This window comes from Myotis nattereri (assembly GCF_964212035.1).
Source record: "Myotis nattereri genome assembly, chromosome: X".
In the NCBI taxonomy this organism is placed as follows: Eukaryota; Metazoa; Chordata; class Mammalia; order Chiroptera; family Vespertilionidae; genus Myotis; species Myotis nattereri.
Window position 1 is genome coordinate 39,241,727 of NC_138078.1, and position 23,998 is coordinate 39,265,724.

Consider the following 23,998-nt stretch of genomic DNA (forward strand, 5'->3'; position numbering starts at 1 on the left):
GTCCACCTTTATTCTTTTGCTTATAGACATAGAGTTGTCTCAGCACAGTTTGTTGCAAAGACTATCTTTCCCTATTGAATTGTCTTGATACCATTGTGGAAAATCTGTTGACCATAAATGTAAAGTTTTGTTTCTCGATATTCATTTCTCTTCCATTAATCTGTATGTCTATCCTTGATGCTAGGAACATATTATTTGGATTACTCTAACTTTGTGTACCAACTTCTAAGCTGAGAGAACTTTTCTCATCAAAAGTTGTTCCTTTTTTAAAAATTAAATGAGCTGATAAAAATTAGCATCCAACTTTCATAATCAGCTTTTTTTTAGAGATGATGAATGTTTTTATGTGTATATAGGCCCTTCACCCATCTTATTACTTATATGCTAAATCTCTGCTTTGAATAACTTAAAATTTTGGTCTTTGGATAGAATTGAGAGTCATTCTTCTTGAACCTAGTGAAGTTATTTTGCTTTTTGTTTTCTCTATCATTTTCCAGAATGTACACAAAGGTGAAGCAGTTCTAAAATAGTAGTTAATTCACTTAAGGAAATTCATCATGCAGTATTTTTTTAAAAATATATTTTATTGATTTTTCACAGAGAGGAAGGGAGAGGGATAGAGAATTAGAAACATCAATGAGAGAGAAACATTGGTCAGCTGCCTCCTGCGTGGCCCCACACTGGGGATGTGCCCTCAACCAAGGCACATGCCCGTGACTGGAATCGAACCTGGGACCCTTGAGTCCGCAGGCCGATGCTCCATCCACTGAGCCAAACCAGTTCTGGCATCATGCAGTATTTTTATTTTCTATTTTAAATGTTCTTTAGGTCTGCAAAGAAAGCAGAGTTGGAAGAAAATCAGCGGAGTTATAAACAGAAAAAGAAAAGGCGACGCATTAAGGTTCAAGAAGATTCATCCAGTGAAAACAAGGTAATAATATTTACTATGTGCTTTAATTGTAACTGGTACAGTAGACCATGAAAGTATGTTATTACCTCTTTAGCATTTCATGCATTTGTCAAATTCTATTGGTTAATTTCTTTTTTATACTTTTTGTGGAAGGATTGACTTATTGAATGTATAAATATGCAGAGGTATTAATTTTGACATAATTTTTTTGTTTCTTAACTAAATATAATTGAAATTTTAAGCTGTTCTAATTCATTATTTTACATTCCAAGTGTTGTATTTTCTGAAGATATATTTTATTCTGCATAATGACTCATGTAAATTATTTCTTCTAGCAGTGAAGTTTGCCAATATGAATTTCTTGTATATAAACAGAATTATGTAAAGTATAATTCTCTGTAATATGTTTTATTAGGTCAACACTATTCTCTTTTGGGAGGGTTCATTGTTTTAAACGAACCTTTTAGACCATTTCTAAGTATACAACTCAGGGGCCTTAATTAAATTCAGAATTGGAAAACTCTCTACCCATTAAGCAGTAACTCCTCTTTCCTGACTAACCCCAGCCCCTTATAACCTCTATTTTAATTTCTGTGTCTATGAATTTGCCTATTTTTGGGTACTTCATTTAAGTGTAGTCATAATATTTCTCGTTTTGTGTCTGCCTTGTAGTCATTGACATAATGTTTTCAAGGTTCATCCATGTTGTAGCATGTGTCATAATTTCCTTTCTTTTTAAGGTTGGATAATATTCCATTGTATGTATATAACACAATGTGTTTATTCATTTATCTGTTGATGGACATTTGGGTTGTCTCCATCTCTGGCCATTGTGAATAATGCTGCTATTAACGTAGGTGTGCAAATATCTGTTTGAATCCATGATTTTGATTCTTTTGATTATAATTTGAGAAGTGGACTGCCCGGATCATGTGTTAATTCTGTGTTTATCATATTGAGGAACTGTCACACTTTTTTTTAATGCACCAGGCTTTCAATTTTTCTACATCTTCACAATTGTTACTTTTGTCTTTTTTTTAAATTTTAAAAAGTTATCCTAATAGTATTTCATTTGTGGTTTTGATTTAAGTTTCCCTAATGACAAATAATGTTGACTATCTATTCATGTGCTTACTGAACATTTCTATATCTTCCTCAGAGAAAAGTCTATGCCAGTTCCTTGCCCCCTTTTTGGGGTTGTTTGTGTTTTAATACTCTTCTTTATTGCAAAGTATACTTCTGAGGGTTTTCAGTCTGTTTTCTTCTACCTTTTCTTGCTATATTATTTATTTTCATATGAAATCGATAAGTTTGCTACTTTGTTTATTACCTCTGATCATTTAATTTCCATAGAGTAATTCTGAAGGAGATAAAGAAGATGATGAAGAGGAAGAAGAAGAAGATGAAAATGATGATTCCAAGTCACCTGGAAAAGGCAGGAAGAAAATTAGAAAGATTCTTAAAGATGATAAACTAAGAACAGAAACACAAAATGCTCTTAAAGAAGAGGAAGAGAGGCGGAAACGTATTGCTGAGAGGGAGCGGGAACGAGAGAAATTGAGAGAGGTAAATCAGTTTTTATTTGTGATTTCTTTTTAACATGTGACTTATATAGATTCATAGATATATTTCAGTATTACAAGAATAGAATGTTGTAATCAACCACAGATTTTTAGTGATAGTTGGTTTTATTCTACTAGCCACTTAAAAATCTTTAAGGCTTTATTAATATAATTAGGTACATGGAAAGAGTTAAGATAATTATATGATGACCAACATGATTGTGTTTTATCTGGGGTAGAAAAATGATTAAATAAACTTTTTATTGTAAAAACTCGAGGCCCGATGCATGAAATTTGTGCATGGAATTGGGGGTGTCTCTCAGCCCGGCCTGCACCGTCTCTAATCTGGGACCCCTTGGGGGATGTCCGACTGCTGGTTTAAGCCCGATCCCACAATCTGGGATTGCTGGCTCCTAACCACTCACCTGCACGCTTGCCTGATCGCCCCTAACCACTCTGCCTGCTGGCCTGCTTGCCCTCAACTGCTCTTCTTGCCCCCAACTGCTCCCCTTGCCAGCCTGATTGCCCCCGAGTGCCCCCCCCCACCCCCCGCTGGCCTGCTTGCCCCCAACTGGCCCCCCCCTGCCAGCCTGCTTGCCCCCAACTGCCCTCCCCTCCTGGCCTAATGGCCCCTAACTGCCTCTGCCTCACCCCCGCCACCATGGCTTTGTCTGGAAGGACGTCCAGAAGATCTCCCAGTCTAATTATCATATTACCCTTTTATTAGTGTAGATAGAGGCCTGGTGATGGGTGAGGGCCAGCTGGTCTGCCATGAAGGGGGTCCCAGATCAGGGTAGGGGTCCCCTTGGGGGGTGGGGCCGGCCTGATGAGGGTCCTGGGGCAGTTTTCAGGCTGGCAATGCCCCCATCGGGGTGAGGGTCCCTGCTGGGGGCGGGGGCGTGTCCAGCCTGGGCGAGGGACTGAGGGCCATTTGGGGGCTGTTTGCAGGCTGGCCAACCCCCTGGCTTTGTCTGGAAGGAAGTCTGGAAGGTCTTTGGAAGGTCTCCTGATCTAATTAGCATATTATTCTTTTATTAGTATAGATTTCAAGCAGATGTATAAATGGAGGGACTAGCTTTATAAATTTCTTTGTACCCATTACCTAGCTTCAAGTTACCAATATTGTTTCATCTATTGTCACTATTTCATCTATTCAGATTATTTTGTTGAAATCTCAGAAATCATATTCTGTCTGTATGTAATTCAGAATATATTGTGGAAAGATAAAGACCTTTTAAACATTACTACAGTATTATTATTACACTAAACCATTAACATTAATTCCATAATATCAAATATCTAGTTATTTAAAATTTATTCATTTTCCTCAAAAACATAGTAATGGTTTGTAAATATAGTTGGTGTGTACCAAAATCCCAAGATGGTCTCACTCACTACATGTTATGTTGCATTTGGATGCTATGTTTCTTATGTGTACTTTAACCTGAAGTTTCCTTATGGTGTATTTGTTTAAGAAACCAGATTATTTGTATGGCGTTTCCTATATTCTGAGTTTTGCTGGTCACATCCCTGTTTTGTATTTTCATTGGCTACTGTATGTCCTATTCAGTATTAGTTGGAAATAGATGCCTGACCAGATATAAAGTCAGTTCTTTTTTTGATAGAATTACTCATAGGTGGTAATATATATTTTTTCTTGGATTTCATTTAGAGGTACTTTAAATCTAGTCACTTTTTGTGATATTAATTTTATTTAAAATTTTTAAACAACAATTTGGTAAATAGACATTAAAATCCTATATTATAATTTTCTAATTTTGATTCTTATCAGTGTACATATGTGTGTTTCACATACCCACACCACTATATGTGCATATGCTGTATTTTTCTCTCCCTTTAAAAATATTTTTCCTTTTTATTGAATTTATAGGGGTGACACTGGTTAATAAATTTATACAGATTTCAGGTATACAATTCTACAATATATCTACTGTATTGCGTATTCACCACTCCATTTCCTCTAGACTTTATTTCAGGCAATTTAAGTGTATATTATCATATTCCATTTACTTTTAATTGGTTTATTATTTTTATTTTCTAATTAAATTTTTATATTAAATTGAATATACAGGGGTGGGCAAAAGTATGTTTATAGTTGTAATTTAAATAAATAATACAATAAATAATAACACAAGAATACACTGTGTTTCATGTACTCACAACTGTAAACCTGCTTTTGCTAATCCCTGTATATGTATTGTTAAAAATCATATATTATTGCCAGGTGGCGTGGCTCAGTGGTTGAGCGTCGACTTATGAATCAGGAGGTTAACATCAATTTCTGGTCAGGGCACATGCCTGGGTTGTGGTCTGGATCCCCAGTGTGGGGCGTGCAGGAGGCAGCTGATCAATGCTTCTCTCTCATCATTGATGTTTCTATCTTGCTCTCCCTCTCCCTTCCTCTCTGCAATCAATACAAATATAGTTTTAAAAAATCATATATTACTATAAGCCTACATTGGAATCTACACTAATAAAAGTCAAAGATGCTAATTGACCATACCTTCATTACGCCCACCATCCAATCAGAGCGACTATATGCAAACTAACCGAACCAAGATGGTAGTTAATTTGCATATGCCGGCTGGGAGCAAAGCCTGAAGACAGTGTGGAAGCAAAGCGCTACAGAAGGGAGGAAAGTAGAGGCGGCGGAGACAGGAATGGGGTGGAGGCAGGAGGTGGGAGGGAAACCAGTTGGGTGGCAGAGTGGGAGGGAAAAAACCAGCCGGGCAGTGGAGCTGGAGGGAAAAACCCAGCTGCACAGCGGAGTGGGAGGGAGAGAAAAACCCAGCTGCGCGGCGGGTTTCGCTCCCTTCTCTGCTTCGTTCCAACCGCAGGAAGCCCTATTCTTGCAGGAATCTTCCTGCAACGGGCCTCTAGTAAAAAATAATTTTCTATCCTACCTGGATTCTCCACTCAGAAGAAACAACTCTCAATTCTTTTAGCTCTTCTTTGCTTTTACTTATATGTTTCTGCTTATTATGCTTATGCTATTTCTTAATTTCTCATTGTATTATTAGGAAGTTGTAGATTTAGCTCTCATGTACTACCTACCAAAGCTAGAGTTTCCTTCTCGTTTTATCAGTATGGTTATATCACAGTTCTGGTTAAATCATGAGTCAGTGTTCACATGATTATAACCATGTAAATATTCACAGCAGGGCTATGTAGTGTATATTTCGTGTGTGTCTCATATGCACATATGCATGTTTATGTACACATAGTACATAATGATTAGGTTCTTTTTGTTTTACTTTTTGTTTACATTTCTTAGAGTTAATGTTTTGGGGTCTTTTTCTGTATACTTAGGATTAATTCATTTTCCATCTTTCTAGTAAAACTCTGTATGTGTTGCTAGTTTTGAATGTTTTAAATTCCAAAAGTCTCACTCCAGCTTCTTCTCCGGGCCTTAGGTGGTCGGTTTTGTATCTCCACCTATAATGTCTTATCCCTGGTTACTATGGGTTTATAGTTACCTTGTATTTTTAAAAATTATCGGTTTCAAAGAATAAGGGTGGAGGGAGAGAGATTCATTGATATGAAATATCGATTTGTTGCCTCCCACACATGCTCCAACCGGGAATTAAATCCGCAACCTGGGTATGTGCCCAGACTGGAATCAAACCTACAGTCTTTTGCTATGTGGATGACACTCTAACCAACACTGGCCATGGCACCCTTTTTGTTTTTTTTAGTAGTGCATTCTGGCTTTCCCACCAGAGTTTCAAGTTAGGTGAAGCAGTAACAAGTGTTTTATGTCAACCCTTCAGTTATCTCCCTGACAGGTTAGAACAGATATCTTTATATATAAAAGGCTAAGTGACTGGCTGACTGGGATAGCTATGTCGCACAATGACCACCAGGGGGCAGACGCTCCGACCGGTAGCAGTGACACACACTGACCACCAGGGGGCAGACACTCAATGCAGGAGCTGCTGAGCTGCAGTGACTTGGCAGCTGCGGTTCTTGGGTGACACACCTGGAACCAGAGAGGAGGGAGCACAATTCCAGGGTGCTACACCTGAGAACCGCTCTCTTGCAATCCTGGACCCCTCAGGGGATGCCAGAGAGCTGGTTTTGGCCCGATCCCCATAGGCCAGGCTGAGGGACCCCACCTGTTTACGAATCTGTGCACTGGGCCTCTAGTACACAATAATTTGCAAATAAGGTCCTCTGTTCCTCCCTTGTTTGAGGGAGAGAACTGGCAACCAAGCTGCAGCTGCTTGAAGTAAAAGACCAGGAGGTAATGGGGTAAGAGCAAGTAAAAATGACATAAAACTTTCCTACCATTTTGAAGATGGCTTTTTCTTGACTGGTTATTTTTTTGGTTGCTAAAAACCTTTGACTGTTTTGCAGAACACAGACAAAGTTGCTTCAGGCAGTTTCTGATTATTTTTTCTTCAACATTTCTGTGTGGAAATGAGAGCTTCGAGCTTCCCCTTTTAACATTTTGTTGACATCTACCTTTTCCCCTCATTTTGTGGAAGGTATTATCTGTGGTTATAGAATGCTAAGTTGATAATTTTTTTCTTTTATCCGTTTAAAAATGGTATTTCTTTATGACATGTTGTTTATAGTCTTCCTTGTTTTTGCCCCTCTGTAAGTAATGTGTCTTTTTTTTATTTAGAAGATTGTTTTAATGACTTTAAAAAGATTTTCTGTTTATCCCTAGCTTTCAGGAGTTGATTATTGTAGTTTTCTTAGTTTTTATCCTGCTTGGTGTTCCTTTAACTTGTTGGATCTGTGGGTTTATGATTTCCATTACAGTTTTTTGAAGTTTTTAAATTGATTTTTTTATTGTTTTATTGCTTAAAGTATTACAAAGGGTATTACTTATGTGTCCTTTTTTTCCCCCCGCCCTTGACAATCCCCTGGCCTCCCCCCCCCCCCCAGTGTCTTATGTCCATTGGTTATGCTTATATGCATGCATACAAGTCCTTCGGTTGATCTCTTACCCCCCTCCCTCCTGCCCCCCAACCCTCCCTGGCCTTCCCGCTGCAGTTTGACAATCAGTTTGAGGCAGCTCTGCCTCTGTATCTATTATTGTTCATAAAGAGAAGGAAGGGGGAGGAAGAGAGAGAAAGAAACATCGATGTGAGAGTGAAACATCAGTTGGTTCCCTCCTGCATGCCCTCTACAGGAAATTGAGCCTGCAACCCCAGGCATGTGCCTTGACCAAGAGTCAAACTGGCAACCCTTTGGTGCATGGGGCAATGCCTAAACAACTGAGCCACACTGGCCAGGGGTTCCATTAAATTGTTTGAAATTTTTGACCATTGTTTCTTTTCTTTTCTTTTCTTTTCTTTTCTTTTCTTTTCTTTTCTTTTCTTTTCTTTTCTTTTCTTCCCCTTCCCCTTCCCCTTCCCCTTCCCCTTCCCCTTCCCCTTCCCCTTTCCTCCTCTCCTCTCCTCTCCTCTCCTCTCCTCTCCTCTCCTCTCCTCTGTTCTCCTCTCCTCTCCTCTCCTCTCCTCTCCTCTGTTCTCCTCTCCTCTGTTCTCCTCTCCTCTCCTCTCCTCTCCTCTCCTCTGTTCTCCTCTCCTCTGTTCTCCTCTCCTCTCCTCTCCTCTCCTCTCCTCTGTTCTCCTCTCCTCTGTTCTCCTCTCCTCTGTTCTCCTCTCCTCTCCTCTGTTCTCCTCTCCTCTGTTCTCCTCTGTTCTCCTCTCCTCTCCTCTGTTCTCCTCTCCTCTCCTCTGTTCTCCTCTCCTCTCCTCTGTTCTCCTCTCCTCTCCTCTGTTCTCCTCTCCTCTGTTCTCCTCTCCTCTCCTCTGTTCTCCTCTCCTCTGTTCTCCTCTCCTCTCCTCTGTTCTCCTCTCCTCTCCTCTGTTCTCCTCTCCTCTCCTCTGTTCTCCTCTCCTCTCCTCTGTTCTCCTCTCCTCTGTTCTCCTCTCCTCTCCTCTGTTCTCCTCTCCTCTCCTCTGTTCTCCTCTCCTCTCCTCTGTTCTCCTCTCCTCTGTTCTCCTCTCCTCTCCTCTGTTCTCCTCTCCTCTGTTCTCCTCTCCTCTCCTCTGTTCTCCTCTCCTCTCCTCTGTTCTCCTCTCCTCTGTTCTCCTCTCCTCTCCTCTGTTCTCCTCTCCTCTCCTCTGTTCTCCTCTCCTCTCCTCTGTTCTCCTCTCCTCTCCTCTGTTCTCCTCTCCTCTCCTCTGTTCTCCTCTCCTCTGTTCTCCTCTCCTCTCCTCTCCTCTGTTCTCCTCTCCTCTGTTCTCCTCTCCTCTCCTCTGTTCTCCTCTCCTCTCCTCTGTTCTCCTCTCCTCTCCTCTCCTCTCCTCTCCTCTGTTCTCCTCTCCTCTCCTCTGTTCTCCTCTCCTCTCCTCTGTTCTCCTCTCCTCTGTTCTCCTCTCCTCTCCTCTGTTCTCCTCTCCTCTCCTCTGTTCTCCTCTCCTCTCCTCTGTTCTCCTCTCCTCTGTTCTCCTCTCCTCTCCTCTGTTCTCCTCTCCTCTGTTCTCCTCTCCTCTCCTCTGTTCTCCTCTCCTCTCCTCTGTTCTCCTCTCCTCTCCTCTCCTCTCCTCTGTTCTCCTCTCCTCTCCTCTCCTCTCCTCTCCTCTCCTCTCCTCTCCTCTGTTCTCCTCTCCTCTCCTCTCCTCTCCTCTGTTCTCCTCTCCTCTCCTCTGTTCTCCTCTCCTCTCCTCTGTTCTCCTCTCCTCTCCTCTGTTCTCCTCTCCTCTCCTCTCCTCTCCTCTGTTCTCCTCTCCTCTCCTCTGTTCTCCTCTCCTCTCCTCTCCTCTGTTCTCCTCTCCTCTCCTCTGTTCTCCTCTCCTCTCCTCTGTTCTCCTCTCCTCTCCTCTGTTCTCCTCTCCTCTCCTCTCCTCTCCTCTCCTCTGTTCTCCTCTCCTCTCCTCTGTTCTCCTCTCCTCTCCTCTCCTCTCCTCTCCTCTCCTCTGTTCTCCTCTCCTCTCCTCTCCTCTCCTCTGTTCTCCTCTCCTCTCCTCTGTTCTCCTCTCCTCTCCTCTCCTCTCCTCTGTTCTCCTCTCCTCTCCTCTGTTCTCCTCTCCTCTGTTCTCCTCTCCTCTCCTCTGTTCTCCTCTCCTCTCCTCTCCTCTGTTCTCCTCTCCTCTCCTCTGTTCTCCTCTCCTCTCCTCTCCTCTCCTCTCCTCTCCTCTCCTCTCCTCTCCTCTCCTCTCCTCTCCTCTGTCCTGTTCTGTCCTGTTTTCTATTCTTTTCCTTTGTGGGACTCTATTTACATATATACTAGGCTGTTGGAAATTGTCTCACTGGTTTCAACACCCCCCCCCTCACACACACACACACACACACACACACACACACACACACACTGTATTTCACTTTAGATAGTTTCTTTTTTTAATCCTTACCTGAGGATATGTTTTTTGTTGATTTTTGGAGAGAGAGAAGCATCAATCGGTTTCCTCCTGTAAGTGCTGCGACAGGGGATCAAACCCCAAAACCTAGTTCTATGACCTGACTGGGAATCAAAACCACAGCCTATTGTTGCATGGGACAATACTCCAACTAGCCATCAGGCCAGGGCTGAGGATAATTTCTTTTGCTTTGGCTTTAAGTTCATTGATACTTTCTTTTGTACTATTGTGGTGTTATTCTCATTTAATGACTCTTTCATATTAGATACTTATTTTTTGTCTCTAGGAATTCCACTTCGTTATTTTTATATCTTTTATTTCTCTTCTGTGTTCATGTTTTCCTTTCAGTATCGGGACATAATTTACAGCTGTTTTACTGTGCTTGTCTGACAATTCCAACATTTCTATCCCTTCTTGTTCCATTTTTGTTAAAAGATTTTTCTCCTGGTTTTTCATATTTTACTCTTTCTTGACATATCTAGTAATGTTTCATTAAAAAAAGATATTGTAATTTGGATGTTGTTGAGTGTCTGTAGTCTTTTATTAAAGGGTGCTTGCCATTTTTCTCTACAGGCATTTAAGTTACTTTAAGTTCAGTTTAATTATATATATATATATGTGTGTGTGTGTGTGTGTGTGTGTGTGTGTATATGTATATATATATACATATATACATATATATATATATTTAAGAGCTTTGATATATATTTTTAAAAGCTTTGTTAAGTTGTCTTAAATAGCCTTTATGTATGGTTTTGCCCCATTGCTATTGTGTGGCCCTTCTCTGTTCTATATTGAATGCCCTCAGTTATGCATGAAGACTCTCTACTCTTCTGTGTCTGTAATTGCATGCTTTCTAGACCTCTGATCATTGGGGACTGTTTAACTCATAGCTTCTGAATCACTCTTTGTCTGGCTTTGTGCAGTTTTACTCCTCATATACATTTTAATATTCAGCTAAAATTCAGTGACTCTCATCTTGATTTCTGGAGGTCTTTTGTGTAGCTCTTTTTTCTCTATAGTTCTCTGTAGTTTCTGTAGTTCTTCTTGACCTTTGTTTCTTCAACTCAGCACAACTCTAGTACTCGACTTATGGCATGTAATGAGATATCCAGGGTGAGAAATGATGAAATAAATCACAGACATTACCACAGTGCTTCTAAGTCTTGTGGAGGTTTTTTAACTTTGGAAAACATGTAAACGTGTGATCTGTCCTGGTCTTCTGAAGCCAAAATATTGGATGTGTGGTTTCGAAGTAGATGTTTATATTTTGAAAAATTTCTTTTAGTAAGAGTAATACTCTACCCTTGTTTGCAAGATTTCTTTGAGCTTAACTATAGTTCCCTTCCTTGTAGGTGATAGAAATAGAAGATGCTTCTCCTACCAAGTGTCCAATAACAACCAAGTTGGTTTTAGATGAAGATGAAGAAACTAAAGAACCATTAGTACAGGTTCATAGAAATATGGTTATCAAATTGAAACCCCATCAAGTAGATGGTAAGAAACTGTTAGATGATTAAAACATTTTAAATTAAGTTTTACCAACATTTGGTGTCTTCTGTGTGCCTCATATTCTACTAAGCACTGGAGGTACATTGGTGAGCAAAACAAACATGAGATCCATGCTCTTATGGAGCATATAAGCAAATGAGGAAGAAAAAAATTGAATGATTACAATGATAGTGAGTGTTAACAAAAGTGGAAGTAAGTGCCACTTATAAATGGATATATATGGCAAGTGTATCTCACCTGGTCTGCAGTGGTTGACTACGGTCAGCAGCGTGGTGGTGGAGAGTTAGTTAGCTAAAATCTTTGTCAGGCAATGCTATTTCAACATTTTGAGGTACGTTTGTTAATAATTTTTCTATATTAGTATTAGAAAGTTAACAAATTATCTCTATCCTCAGCTTTGTTAGAGTGGAATCAGTAAGTCAGTTTTGAGTAAAGGAAGTTTTACAGTTAACTACTCTTGGGTAGCCAGCCCCCTTTCTTGTTCAGTCTTTACTAATGAATGAAGGGAGTAATGATAAATTATCTCCTGTTATTTTATTGATTTACTCAATAAACCTGAAAGTATATTTGATAGAAATCTGTTTCTTCTTTGGATAAAGTTTCTATTTTAGATTATTTGTATGTTTCTTTGGACCATCCCAGGGAATGGTGATCTGTATAAGTTAGATAAGGTGAATGAAGGAAAGTCACCTTATTGTGTGCTTGTTTTCACTGTCTTTTTTTCTAGTTCATTGGGGGAGGTTTGCATTGTGGGGAATCCTCATTTACATTTAAGAGATTATTTATTTGTTTTAAAAATTCTATTTCCTAGATGTTTTGTTACTGTTAATGTTTTTGATATATTTATGAAGGAAGATTTTTAACTTGGGCCTTTAAATTGAACTTAATGAAGCTATTCTTTTTAGGTGTTCAGTTTATGTGGGATTGCTGCTGTGAGTCTGTTAAAAAAACAAAGAAATCTCCAGGTTCAGGTTGTATTCTAGCCCACTGCATGGGCCTTGGTAAGACTTTACAGGTACGAACATGAAGGTATTCTGTTCTTGTGCATTTATTAATTTAAGAATATAGGATTGTTATGTTTCAGACAGTTATAGGGGTGGAGATAAGGCAGTAAATAAGAATAACAAGATCCCTCCCCCAAAAGTTTATATTCTGGTGGTAGAGAGAGATTTTAATCAAAATAAGAATGTATATTTTCAGATAACAAGTGTTAAGGGAAAATAAGGAGGAAAGCATCTCTTAAGAGGTGATATTTGAGCAGAGATCCTAGTTAAGAGAAGGAATGGCATTACAAGCATAGCCAGTAAAAACTGCTTAGATTCTGAGGTAGAAATGAATTTCCTTTAACACTTTTTAACAGTCTGTCATCCTGTAGTAATGAGAACCTTAAATATTTTTCACTATTAAGGTACTACATTTCTGAATGTCAGGAATTGTAACAGAGAAGGGAAATTAGTGAATCTATGTATTTTAAACCATAAGATAATTATTATAGATTCAGAACACTTAGAAATGGAAAAGTACTTCATAACACAATTGTCTATTAAATGCAGTGGCATTTTCTGAAAGGTTGTAGGAATGTTCTGTGGAGGCCAGGAACTTAGTAGCTGTTTTGGTGTGTTCACTTCTTATATTCATACTAGAGGCCCGAAGTATGAAATTCATGCAAGAGTAGGCCTTTGCATCCCTGGCTGCCTCAACCAGCCCTGGCAGCCCTGGCTTTGTCCGGAAGGTTGTTCGAACGGTTGTTCCGCCCTTTGGCCGTTCGGTCAATTTGCATATTATGCTTTTATTATTATAGATTATTATTACTGGTCAAAGAATCATGGAGCTGTATAATTATGCATTATCTAGTTGAAGCCCCCCCCCCCTTTTTTTTTTTACATAGGATATCTCTTCCCCTGTACTTTGCCTGGTTTGGAAGTTGTGAGCTTTGGTTAGCTGCTTTATTGTTTAAAGCAGAAACAAACAAACTGAAACAACTATTGAATTGTAAGATAGCTTGATTTAATTTCTTGCAGATATTGATATCATTTGTTTCTTTGTAGGTAGTAAGTTTTCTTCATACAGTTCTTTTGTGTGAGAAATTGGATTTCAGTACAGCTTTGGTGGTTTGTCCTCTTAATACTGCTTTGAATTGGATGAATGAATTTGAGAAGTGGCAAGAGGGGTTAAAAGATGATGAGAAGCTTGAGGTATCATTTTAATGTTTTTATTATTAAAATAACTGGATGAAATTAGTATACTAAAAAAGATTTTTTTTTTACCAGTGACATATATTTCATTGAGGATATTTAGCATTTATACATTACTAATATCTACTTTTAAAAATCTTTATTTTCCCACAAAAGGTCTCTGAATTAGCAACTGTGAAACGTCCTCAGGAGAGAAGCTACATGCTTCAGAGGTGGCAAGAAGATGGTGGTGTTATGATCATAGGCTATGAGATGTACAGAAATCTTGCTCAAGGAAGAAATGTGAAGAGTAGGAAACTTAAAGAAATATTTAACAAAGCTTTGGTTGATCCAGGTAAGTTATTAACAGGCACTGTGATAGAGAAGCAAGTTGAATAAAAAATGTACGTTAAGTTTTAATTAACAAATACCAATTGAGCAGCTGCTAAGTAGCTAGTTTTGTTTCATTTATCCTTCAGGTTTTTGCCTTTTTGTTTCTTGGTATAATTTCATGAAGATGAAATCACCCTTAATGTTGCCAACTGTTCAGAATGCATGTCCTTAGAATAGAAGTGCTTATGGTTTTTAGGAGAGACCTTGTAAACAATTAAAAATGTCACGTGCCTGTGGCACAATTGCAGATATTTCCAACTGTCTGAATATTATATGACTAGTGGCTCAGTGCACAGAATTTTTGCATGGGTGGGTGTCCCTCAGCCCGGCCTGCACCCTCTCCAATCTGGGACCCCTCAGGGGATGTCCAGCTGCTGGTTTAGGCCTGATCCCTGTGGGACATCCCCCTTGCAATTTGGGACTGCTGGCTCCTAACTGCTCACCTGCCTGCCTGCCTGGTCTCCCTTAACCACTCCGCCTGCTGGCCTGCTCGCCTGCTCGCCCCCAACTGCCCTCCCCCCACTGCTGGCCTGCTCGCCCCAACTGCCCCCCTGCCAGCCTGATTGCCCCCAACTGCCCCCCACTGCCAGCCTGCTCACTTCCAACTGTCCCCTCTGCTGGCTTGATCACCCCCAACTGCCCCCCCACCCCCGCTGGCCTGCTCGCCCCCAACTGCCCCCCCCCGTCAGCCTGCTTGCCCCCAACTGCCTCCCCCCACCGCCAGCCTGATCACCCCCAACTGACCCCCGCCAGCCTGATCACCCCTAAACGCCTCTGTCTTGGCCCTGCCACCATGGCTTTGTCTGGAAGGTCTCCCGGTCTAATCAGCATATTACCCTTTTATTAGTATAGACTAGAGGCCTGTTGCACGAAGAGATTCGTGCAATAGGCCTTCCCTTGCCCTGGCTGCTGGCACCGGTTTTCCTCCAGCACCCGGGACCCAGGTCTTCGCTCCGGATGGAGCCTTCAGTCTTCGCTCTGCCGCTTTGCCCCCTATGTATGCAAATTAACCACTATCTTTGTTGGGTTAATTTGCATACTCTCCTGATTGGCTGGTGAGCATAGCAGAGGGATGGTTAATTTACATGTTTGTCTATTATTAGGTAAGATAACAAGAGCTCTCTCCTTACTCTGAAAACAGTCCTTAAGTTTCTATCCCAGCATTATGTCAGAAGAATTGCTGCATATTTTTTCTCTTTTAAAGGGTCGTCACTATGGAAGGTTAACATTTGCAATACTGTTGATTCTTATGACAGTAATCCTCATGACCTAAGGTCCAAATATTTGACTCTTTTTTGCCACTTGGAGAAGCATCAAGTCGTACTATCCACAAAACATTTGTATCTATAATTGTTCCGTTCAATCTTCATCTTGTCATATTTCACTACTTTAACACACTATTGAGGCTTTAGATGTTTGTTGAGAAAGTCTAATTTTCACTCCAAAATATAATAGTATTCTTTAGAATTCATGGCTTGTCCTCCTTTTTATTTACTTTGATTTTTTTTTCAGCTTTATTTAGGTATAACTGACAAATTAAATTGTAAGATACTTAAAAGTGCACAACATGATGATTTGATGTACATTGTGAAAGGATTCCCCCTTCTACTTATACATCTACCACATCACATATTTACTTTTTTGTAAAAACATTCAAATTCTGAGCAAATTATAGTTATACAATACAGTTATTACCATGTTGTACATTTAGATCCACAACTATAGTCACCATGTTATACATTTAGATTCTCAGACTTTATTCTTCTTATTCATCTTATAACTGAAAGTTAGTACCCGTTTGCCTCTATTTTATTTTATTATTATTTTTTTCTATTGCTTTTCAGAGGGACAGTAGAAGGGAGATGGGGGGGGGGCGGGAAGAGAAAAAGAGACTTTGATGTGAGAGAGACACATCTATTGGTTGACTCCTACACATGCTGGGGAGTGAGCCCAGCTTCTGGCTGAGCAGTGGGGGTGCACTGGCCACCCAGGACCAGCTCCTGTGCTGCGCATCTGCCCCCTGGTGGTCAGTGCATGTCATAGCTACTGGTTGTTCTGCCATTTGGTCGATTTGCATATTAGCCTTTTATTATACAGGATTACTATAGTGAAAGTTAATGAACAAGCAAACTTGTATTTGGGTACTTTAGAAAAAATACATGTTATTTTTTTTTTACATGTTATTTTAGTAAAGTAAGTGTATATATTTCTTTCAAAATAGTCACTAAGCTGTGTGATCTTTTATAGCTTAGAAAGCATTCTCCCCACCCCTCATAACAATGTAAAAATCAGTTTAGCTGTTTTTATCTGTTAAATTTTCCTCCCAGCAATGAGTGTTATATGGCATAAGTTAAATGGGAAATACTTCATGGCCCATTGTGAGTTATATATTATTTCTTAAAATGTAATTTTTGAAAATTTATATATATATATATATATATATATATATATATATATATATATATTTCTCTTAGTCTCTGGTAATCTTTTTATCTTGATACACTAGTTCTGAAATTCCTATTTAGATACTGTTTTTCACTTGTAAAAAAGATTTGTTTTTTCAAATACTTCAAATCTATTGGTGGGATCTTTTCACCCTTGTGATTATTTTTATTGTTGCCTAATTTTGAGTAACATTATACTAGTATTTTAATACTCTGCTATTAAGATATAATTAACACTAGTTTATGCCACATGAACCCAATCCAACAGCAGATAAAATATAACTATTCTTATAAGAATGATGTTTATCTTCCTACATCAGCAGGTCTGTAAAAGAATTAACTTTATTTACTTAAATTGATTACACTTTGTTATATATTAATTAAATATTGTTTTTCTTTACATTTTTGTAGGCCCTGACTTTGTTGTTTGTGATGAAGGCCATATTCTAAAAAATGAAGCATCTGCTGTTTCAAAAGCTATGAATTCTATACGATCAAGGAGGAGGATTATTTTAACAGGAACACCACTTCAAAATAATCTAATTGAGTGTGAGTGTGAGGATTATTTTAACAGGAACACCACTTCTAATAATCTATAGAGTATTAGCTTTTCCTCTTTGCCATTCACCTTCTGTTTTACTAGTATATTCTCTGACCATGAACTATATAGGTTCATCTTAGTCTACTGTGAGAGAATACCTTACATTTCAAATGTAATGCTTTATAAATATGACCGGTAAACCACAGTTAAGTGTTATGCCATTGCGAGCCTTCAACTATAAATAGAGAATTTGAAATATATAAACAGTATCAGAAGTTTTAATTATTTCTTTAAAACAAGCATGTCAAACTCAAATGCTAACATGGGCCAAACAAGGTTTAAGTTTATGTGAGTTGCAAAAACACAAAAGCTTCAATTGTCATAGAAATGTAGGTTTATTTCAATAGAGACATACTGATTACAAAGGGCTGAAATAAATGAGTAATCGTTGACATAAAATAATAGAACATTTTAATAAAAATTAACATTTTTTTTTGAACATTAACTTACCAGACACTGAATAACTGCACAAATTAATATGTGTAACACAAATAAACCTATTTTTCTTGTTCTTCGAAAGCGAAATATTTCCTATTGCACACACCAAACAAGTCAGTCTAAGACTAATAACGTGGCAATTGGATCCTAAAATATTTGCTGCTAGCATCAGTGGAGAGAAATGGTGTGCCTTTGCATAAGGCGCATAAGGGAAATGAACGCAACACGATTATAGTAATCAGTCATTAGTAAATGTTGTAGCTCGTTATTAATAATTATGTGTAACAGGATATTGTAAAAATTAAGTTACAAAATTTTTATTAAAACATTTCTTACATACTGTTATATTGGCTGGGCTGCTAAAATATTCATTGTGGGCTGTATGCGGCTTGCAGGCCGAGAGTTTGACATGCTTGCTTTAAAAGCACAGATGCATTTGTGACTATTCAGGAGATACTGTAACAAATATATCCAGTTTTGGGTGAGGTCCTGATATGAAATTGAAAAGAAATGCGAGGTATGGAAATTTTAGGAAGGTGAAGATGGGCAAGGGGAGCTGTGTTGAATCCATGTCAGCATAGAGTTTGTGGTGGGGGAGGATAGATGATGTGAATACAGGGATATGACTTGTGAATTTTCCTCATTTTAATTTTTGTAACGACGCTGAAAAGGGAACACTAGTTTGTTATTTAGCAAGTAACAAATTGAAATTTTTTATTATAATCCACTGTAGTAGCATTTTGTTTTTTTTATGTTGTTTTCATTCGTTTAGTGTATTTACTAGAGGCCTGATGCACGAAATTTGTGCGAGGAGCTTGACCCTCGCAGCCCTGGCTTCGTCCGGAAGGTTGTCCCACTATCCGATCTAATTACCATATTATGCTTTTATTATTATAGATAGTAATTTAACTTTTTATTATTTTTAATACATGTCATTATTTCAATTTATTTTTATGTGTTCTAGTTTCCTTCTTTTCTCTTACCATACTAATACAAACGCTGTTTCTCATTGTGGTCTGATTTGTATGGGGTAACTGATAATTCTGTTAAAGACTTCTAGAACTAAAGCAGTAATATAAAATTTGATATAGTAGCTTATTACCTGATTTTATTATTTTGATTCAGTATCTATGTTTTTTTAAAATATATTTTATTGATTTCAGAGAGAGAGAGAGAGAGAGAGAGAGAGAGAGAGAGAGAGAGAAAGAGAAACATCAATGATGAGAGATAATCATTGATTGGCTTCCTCCTATATGCCCCACACTGGGGATTGAGTCAGCAACCCAGGCATGCATCCTGACTGGATATTGAACTGTGACCTCCTGGTTCATTGATTAATGCTCAATCACTGAGCCATGCTGGCCAGTCTCTATGTGTTATTTTTTCCTAATGTACTCTTGTTGATCATAAAATCTTGGTTAAAATTAATAGAATACTTGTTTTATACTCACATATAAAGAGTACTGAGTTATAATAAAAGAGACAGTGTAATGGAGGGGGGGAGAGAGAAAGCGAGAGAGAGACATTGATGTGAGAGAGACACATTAATTGGTTGACTCCTGACCTATCCCAAACAGGGTTGGGGATCAAACCTGCAACCCAGGTACTTGCCCTTGACTGGAAATCGAACCTACAACCCTTTGGGGCATGAACCAATGCTCTAACAATTGAACAACACTTGCCAGGGCTGGTTTTTATTTGAATTTCTCATCTGGTTTAGGAAATCTAGTTCTAGATCAGACTTATAACCAATGTTTAATCTATCTTCAGTTTGGTGTTCTTTCTTTGTAGATTAATTCTAATCCTTCCATGGCATACATATTTTGATATAAGCATCTTATTTGAAAATTTTTCTGAGACCTTTTTTTCATTATTGTTGTTAATAAACTAATGTCTTCTCTTTTAGATCATTGCATGGTTAACTTTATCAAGGAAAATTTGCTTGGCTCCATTAAGGAGTTCAGAAATCGATTTATAAATCCAATCCAAAATGGTCAGTGTGCAGATTCTACCATGGTAGATGTCAGAGTGATGAAAAAACGTGCTCACATTCTCTATGAGATGTTAGCTGGATGTGTTCAGGTACAAATACATTCCATAGTAACAAAATTTTATTACTTCATTATATTGCAATCCTAAATTGTTTTCTGAATTTAAATTTTATTTTGTTTTCCCCCTTTTTCAGTATATAGTTTACAGTTAAACCTCCTTGCATTGTCTTTAAAAGTGTATGCAACATTGACTTTTTAAAAAGTTCCATTATTGATTTGCCTAGTGTACATCTTCATATTTGAATATGTAAATGTTTAGATCCCTTATCCTTAAGATAGGGACTATGTAAAAAGAACACAGCTATTATGATTAAGAAATTTCTGTGCTCATTCTAAATCTATAGTATTCTAAACATCATTTATTTGAAACGGTTGTAGTAAAGGCATTTATGATTTACGAGAAATGTCATTTTAAATGTAATTCTGAAGGAACAGTTTTATTATTGTCAAGTACAAAAACCTGAAGGTCTAGTATTGTTGTTTATATATACATTTTCAATGAACCTATATTAATGAGTAGATAACTCTATAGAGACTGAGCCAGCAGTTAATAGATTTCAACATCTGCACTTTTTTCTTTTAATACTAGATACTAATGGTAGCCACAAAGATGTAACAAATGAAACAGGCCATCCTTATGCCTGAGTATACTTATATGATGGTATGCTACCATCATATAAGGCAAAGTCATCCTGTTCTTGTTGGCCACAGGTACTAGCAAGTACTCTGTTTCTGTGTTGCTGCTACCTATACAGTGTTTTTTTGTTTTTGTTTTTTTTTCCTGGATTAGGTAGTCATGTGTATCTTGCATATTAGTGTTCTTTCTTTTCTATTCCAATAATTGGTTTCAAGAATGCTTATATGTGGCTTGATTTCTCAATTGGGCAAAGATTGCCCCATGAGTTATGCATTATTCTCTGGCATTTTGCACATCTTACACAAAGCACAATTCAGAGTTCATCAGACTTTGATTCATCAATTTTACTGTATGATTAAAGCAAGTCTTTTTGCTAGCACTACCTATTACATCCCCTACTCTCCTTTTTTCTCTTCTCTTATATATATACTAGAGGCCCAATGCACACAATTTGTGCAAGGGGCTCGGCCCTCGCAGCCCCGGTTTCATTTGGAAGGTCGTCTGGATGGTTGAGCTGTTCAGCCATCTGGTCTAATTAGCATATTATGCTTTTATTATATATATATATATATATATATCTCTACACTAATAAAAGACAAAGATGGTAATTTACCGTACCTTCACTATGCCCATCAGCCAATCAGAAGAGTATGCAAATTAACCCAACAAAGATGGCCGTTAAATTTGTATACTGCAGGCAGGGTGGGACAGCGCAATCCGCTGCCAGCCGCCAGCTGGGCCTGCAGTGTGCAACCCCAGGCAGCGGCACGATCTGCCACCGCCCACCCAGCCGCCAGCTGGGCCTGCTGTGTACGACCTGGGGCGGCGGGGTGGGCGGCAGCGCGATCCGCCCTGCTGCCAGCCGTCATCTGGGCCTGCCATCTGCGACCCGGGGAGCAGGCCTAAGCCAGCAGGTGGTTATCTCCTGAGAGGGCACAGGTCGGGCTGAGGGACACCCCCCTTCCCCCGCCAGTGCACAACTTTTTGGGCCTCTAGTGTGGGCCTCTAGTGTGTGTGTGTGTGTGTGTGTATATATATATATATATATATATATATATATATATATATATATAGATAGATAGATAGACAGAGAGAGAGAGAGAGAGAGAGAGAGAGAGAGAAACAGAGAGAGAGGAAGGAGACCATTTGAAAACCTAAATTGCTTACTTGGTAATATGACCACTTCCATTTAAAACTTGTGTTGCAGTATCTTTTTACCAGTGCATCATATTGCACTCATATGGGAATCATTTTGTGTGATTTAAGTGGGTAAATCTGTTTAAGAAGATGTTTTGTTATATGTTTGGTATCTATTTGTGTGTGTGTATCTTTTAGTTGCAAGCAGTGATAATTCTTAGAGCACTTAATTCCTGTTATATATTTAGGTTAACTAATTTTCATTCTCTTGTTAATTACAGAGGAAAGATTATACAGCATTAACAAAGTTCTTGCCTCCAAAACATGAATATGTGTTAGCTGTAAGAATGACTCCTATTCAGTGCAAGCTCTATCAGTACTACTTAGATCACTTAACAGGTAACAAACACTGTTGGTTTATTGTTTTTATCTTTCCTTTAAATACATTGTTTTCTGTAGAATTCTGTCTTGGTAATTTTACTGTGTCAGTTCTTTTTTTCAATTTTGCAATTGAATAAAATTGGTATGCTTATTTTGTAAAGGTAAAAAATATTTTTAATTAAAAAACACTAAACTTGTCAAAATAAAATCAGTGTAGAATAAACAGCTGAAAGAATATACACAGCATATATGACTAATACCTTTAATTTGTATAAAGCTTTTATTTCAGAAAATTTATAAATGTGAATAAATTCATAAAAGAAAATATATATAATTCTAGTATATTATTAAAAAACATTCAACCACATTAATAATAAAAAGCATGTAAATAAAAGCCATGAAATCATTTCTTAGTTATCACATTGACAATGGTTGAAGGAAAGGAAGTGGCAAAATACAAGGCAGAGCATATATTATGCTCCCACTGTTATAAAAAAATACACGTAAATGCCTAAAATATGCCAAAATGTTAACAGAAATTGTTTTCTGGGTGATTTCATTATGATGAACTTTTAGTTTATTTCTTATTCTTTTCTATGGGCTTTTCAAAATACCATGAGTAGGTATCATTTTGTCATCAATAAACTTGTATATGTGTGTGTCTGTGGCTGTGCCCAAGGTTGTCACTGTTCACAGAACAAAACCTAGTCTCTGTCCTGAAATGGGATTTCTTATTGGTCACTTTATTCTGATACCTTTCCCCAAGTGATGTGTCAGATTTTTTTAGGGGATACAGTTTGGTAGGATCCCTTCAGTCGTTGTGGATACAATAATTTATTAAAAAATAATGGAAGGTGGAAATGTGTGCCCACATATTAAAATGATACTTTATATTAATAGTTAATGTGATTCTGTTTGTAACAGCAGTGCATTTTACAGAGTAAAATAATGCTGATGGTCTATAAGAGTTGTTCTGCTTTGGGGAAAATAGGATTTGAATGTTAGTATTTTATATAACTTCTTTTTTGCTATATTTTAAAAACAGTTTTCTTGTTGACTTTTGGAAGAAAATCACTTCTAATAAAGCACATGTTTTCCTTTGTATATCAATCAGAAGCTGTAAGATTTATTATACCATACTGGTTTATTTTTTTTTTAAATTTTTTTTATTGATTTAAGAGAGGGAGAGGAAGAGAGAGATAGAAACATGAATGATGAGAGAGAATCATTGATTGGTTGCCCCCCGCGTGCCCCCCCCCCCCCCGGGATCAAACCCACAACCCAGGCCTGTGCCCTTGACCAGAATCTAATTTGGGACCCTTCAGTCCACAGGCCCACGCTCTATCCACTGAGCCAAACAAGCTAGGGCTATACCATACTGTTTTATTTTTATTTTTTTCCAATAAATATTAGTAATTATTTATTTTGTTTACTGAGCACCTACTATATGCCACTTACTATATGCCAACCATAGTATTGGCTGATAATTTAGCAGTGAATAAGAAAGATAAAGCCCCCATGAAGCTTACTTTCTAGTGACAGATAAAACAATTTCAGATGGTGGTAAGGACTATGAAGAAAAGATAAGGTGTGGAAAAGTGGAGAGTTCCTTTAGACAAGAGACAGGAGGTCATGGGATGCTGGAGTCCAACCCCAGCAGGTCCGGGGTCCCCAAAGGTGTGTACGGAGTTGGCGAAGAAGGACTGACACGGAGGCAGCGTTCAGTTGACCAGCATGGTTGGGTTCTCTCGCCTGGTTCTATCTAGGATCTCCAGTCAGGTTCTGTGTCCATGTTCTCTTGCTAGGTTCTCCAGCCAGGTTCTGTAGCCATGTTCCCTCGCTAGGTTCTCCATCCAGGTTCTGTCCAGGTTCTCCAGCCAGGTTCAGTCACCAGGTTCTAGTCAGGTTCTTTTGCCATGTTCTATCCAGGTTCTGTAGCCAGGTTCTGTCTGTAGGTTCTTCAGCCAGGTTCTCTCTAGGTTCTCCAGCCAAGTTCAGTCACCAGGTTCTAGTCAGGTTCTCTTGCCATGTTCTGTCCAGGTTCTGTAGCCAGGTTCTGTCTCTAGGTTCTTCAGCCAGGTTCTCTCTAGGTTCTCCAGCCAAGTTCTGTAGCCAGGTTCTGTCCAGGTTCTCCTGCCATGTTCTGTCTAGGTTCTCCAGCCAAGTTCTGTAGCCAGGTTCTGTCCAGGATCTTTTGCCAGGTTCCGTTTAGGTTCTCTTGCCAGGTTCTGTAGCCATGTTCTCTCGCTAGGTTCTCCAGCCAGGTTCAGTCGCTAGGTTCTGAGGCCAGGTTCTGTGACCAGGTTCTATCCAGGTTCTCCTGCCATGTTCTGTCTAGGTTCTCCAGCCAAGTTCTGTAGCCAGGTTCTGTCCAGGATCTTTTGCCATGTTCTCTTGCTAGGTTCTATCTCTAGGCTCTGT

General features: G+C 38.7%; 1 protein-coding gene across 1 annotated transcript in view; it reads left to right on the plus strand.

The window, feature by feature from the left end:
• ATRX (ATRX chromatin remodeler) overlaps nt 1-23,998 on the plus strand; it is a 274,911-nt gene that overhangs the window by 138,839 nt on the left and 112,074 nt on the right. The window contains exons 15-23 of the mRNA XM_081080786.1: nt 829-931; nt 2,264-2,476; nt 11,165-11,306; nt 12,227-12,336; nt 13,370-13,516; nt 13,673-13,850; nt 16,744-16,881; nt 19,278-19,453; nt 21,478-21,595. Of these exons, the coding sequence (XP_080936912.1) occupies nt 829-931; nt 2,264-2,476; nt 11,165-11,306; nt 12,227-12,336; nt 13,370-13,516; nt 13,673-13,850; nt 16,744-16,881; nt 19,278-19,453; nt 21,478-21,595 (1,325 nt within the window). The remainder of the gene's footprint in view (nt 1-828; nt 932-2,263; nt 2,477-11,164; nt 11,307-12,226; nt 12,337-13,369; nt 13,517-13,672; nt 13,851-16,743; nt 16,882-19,277; nt 19,454-21,477; nt 21,596-23,998) is intronic.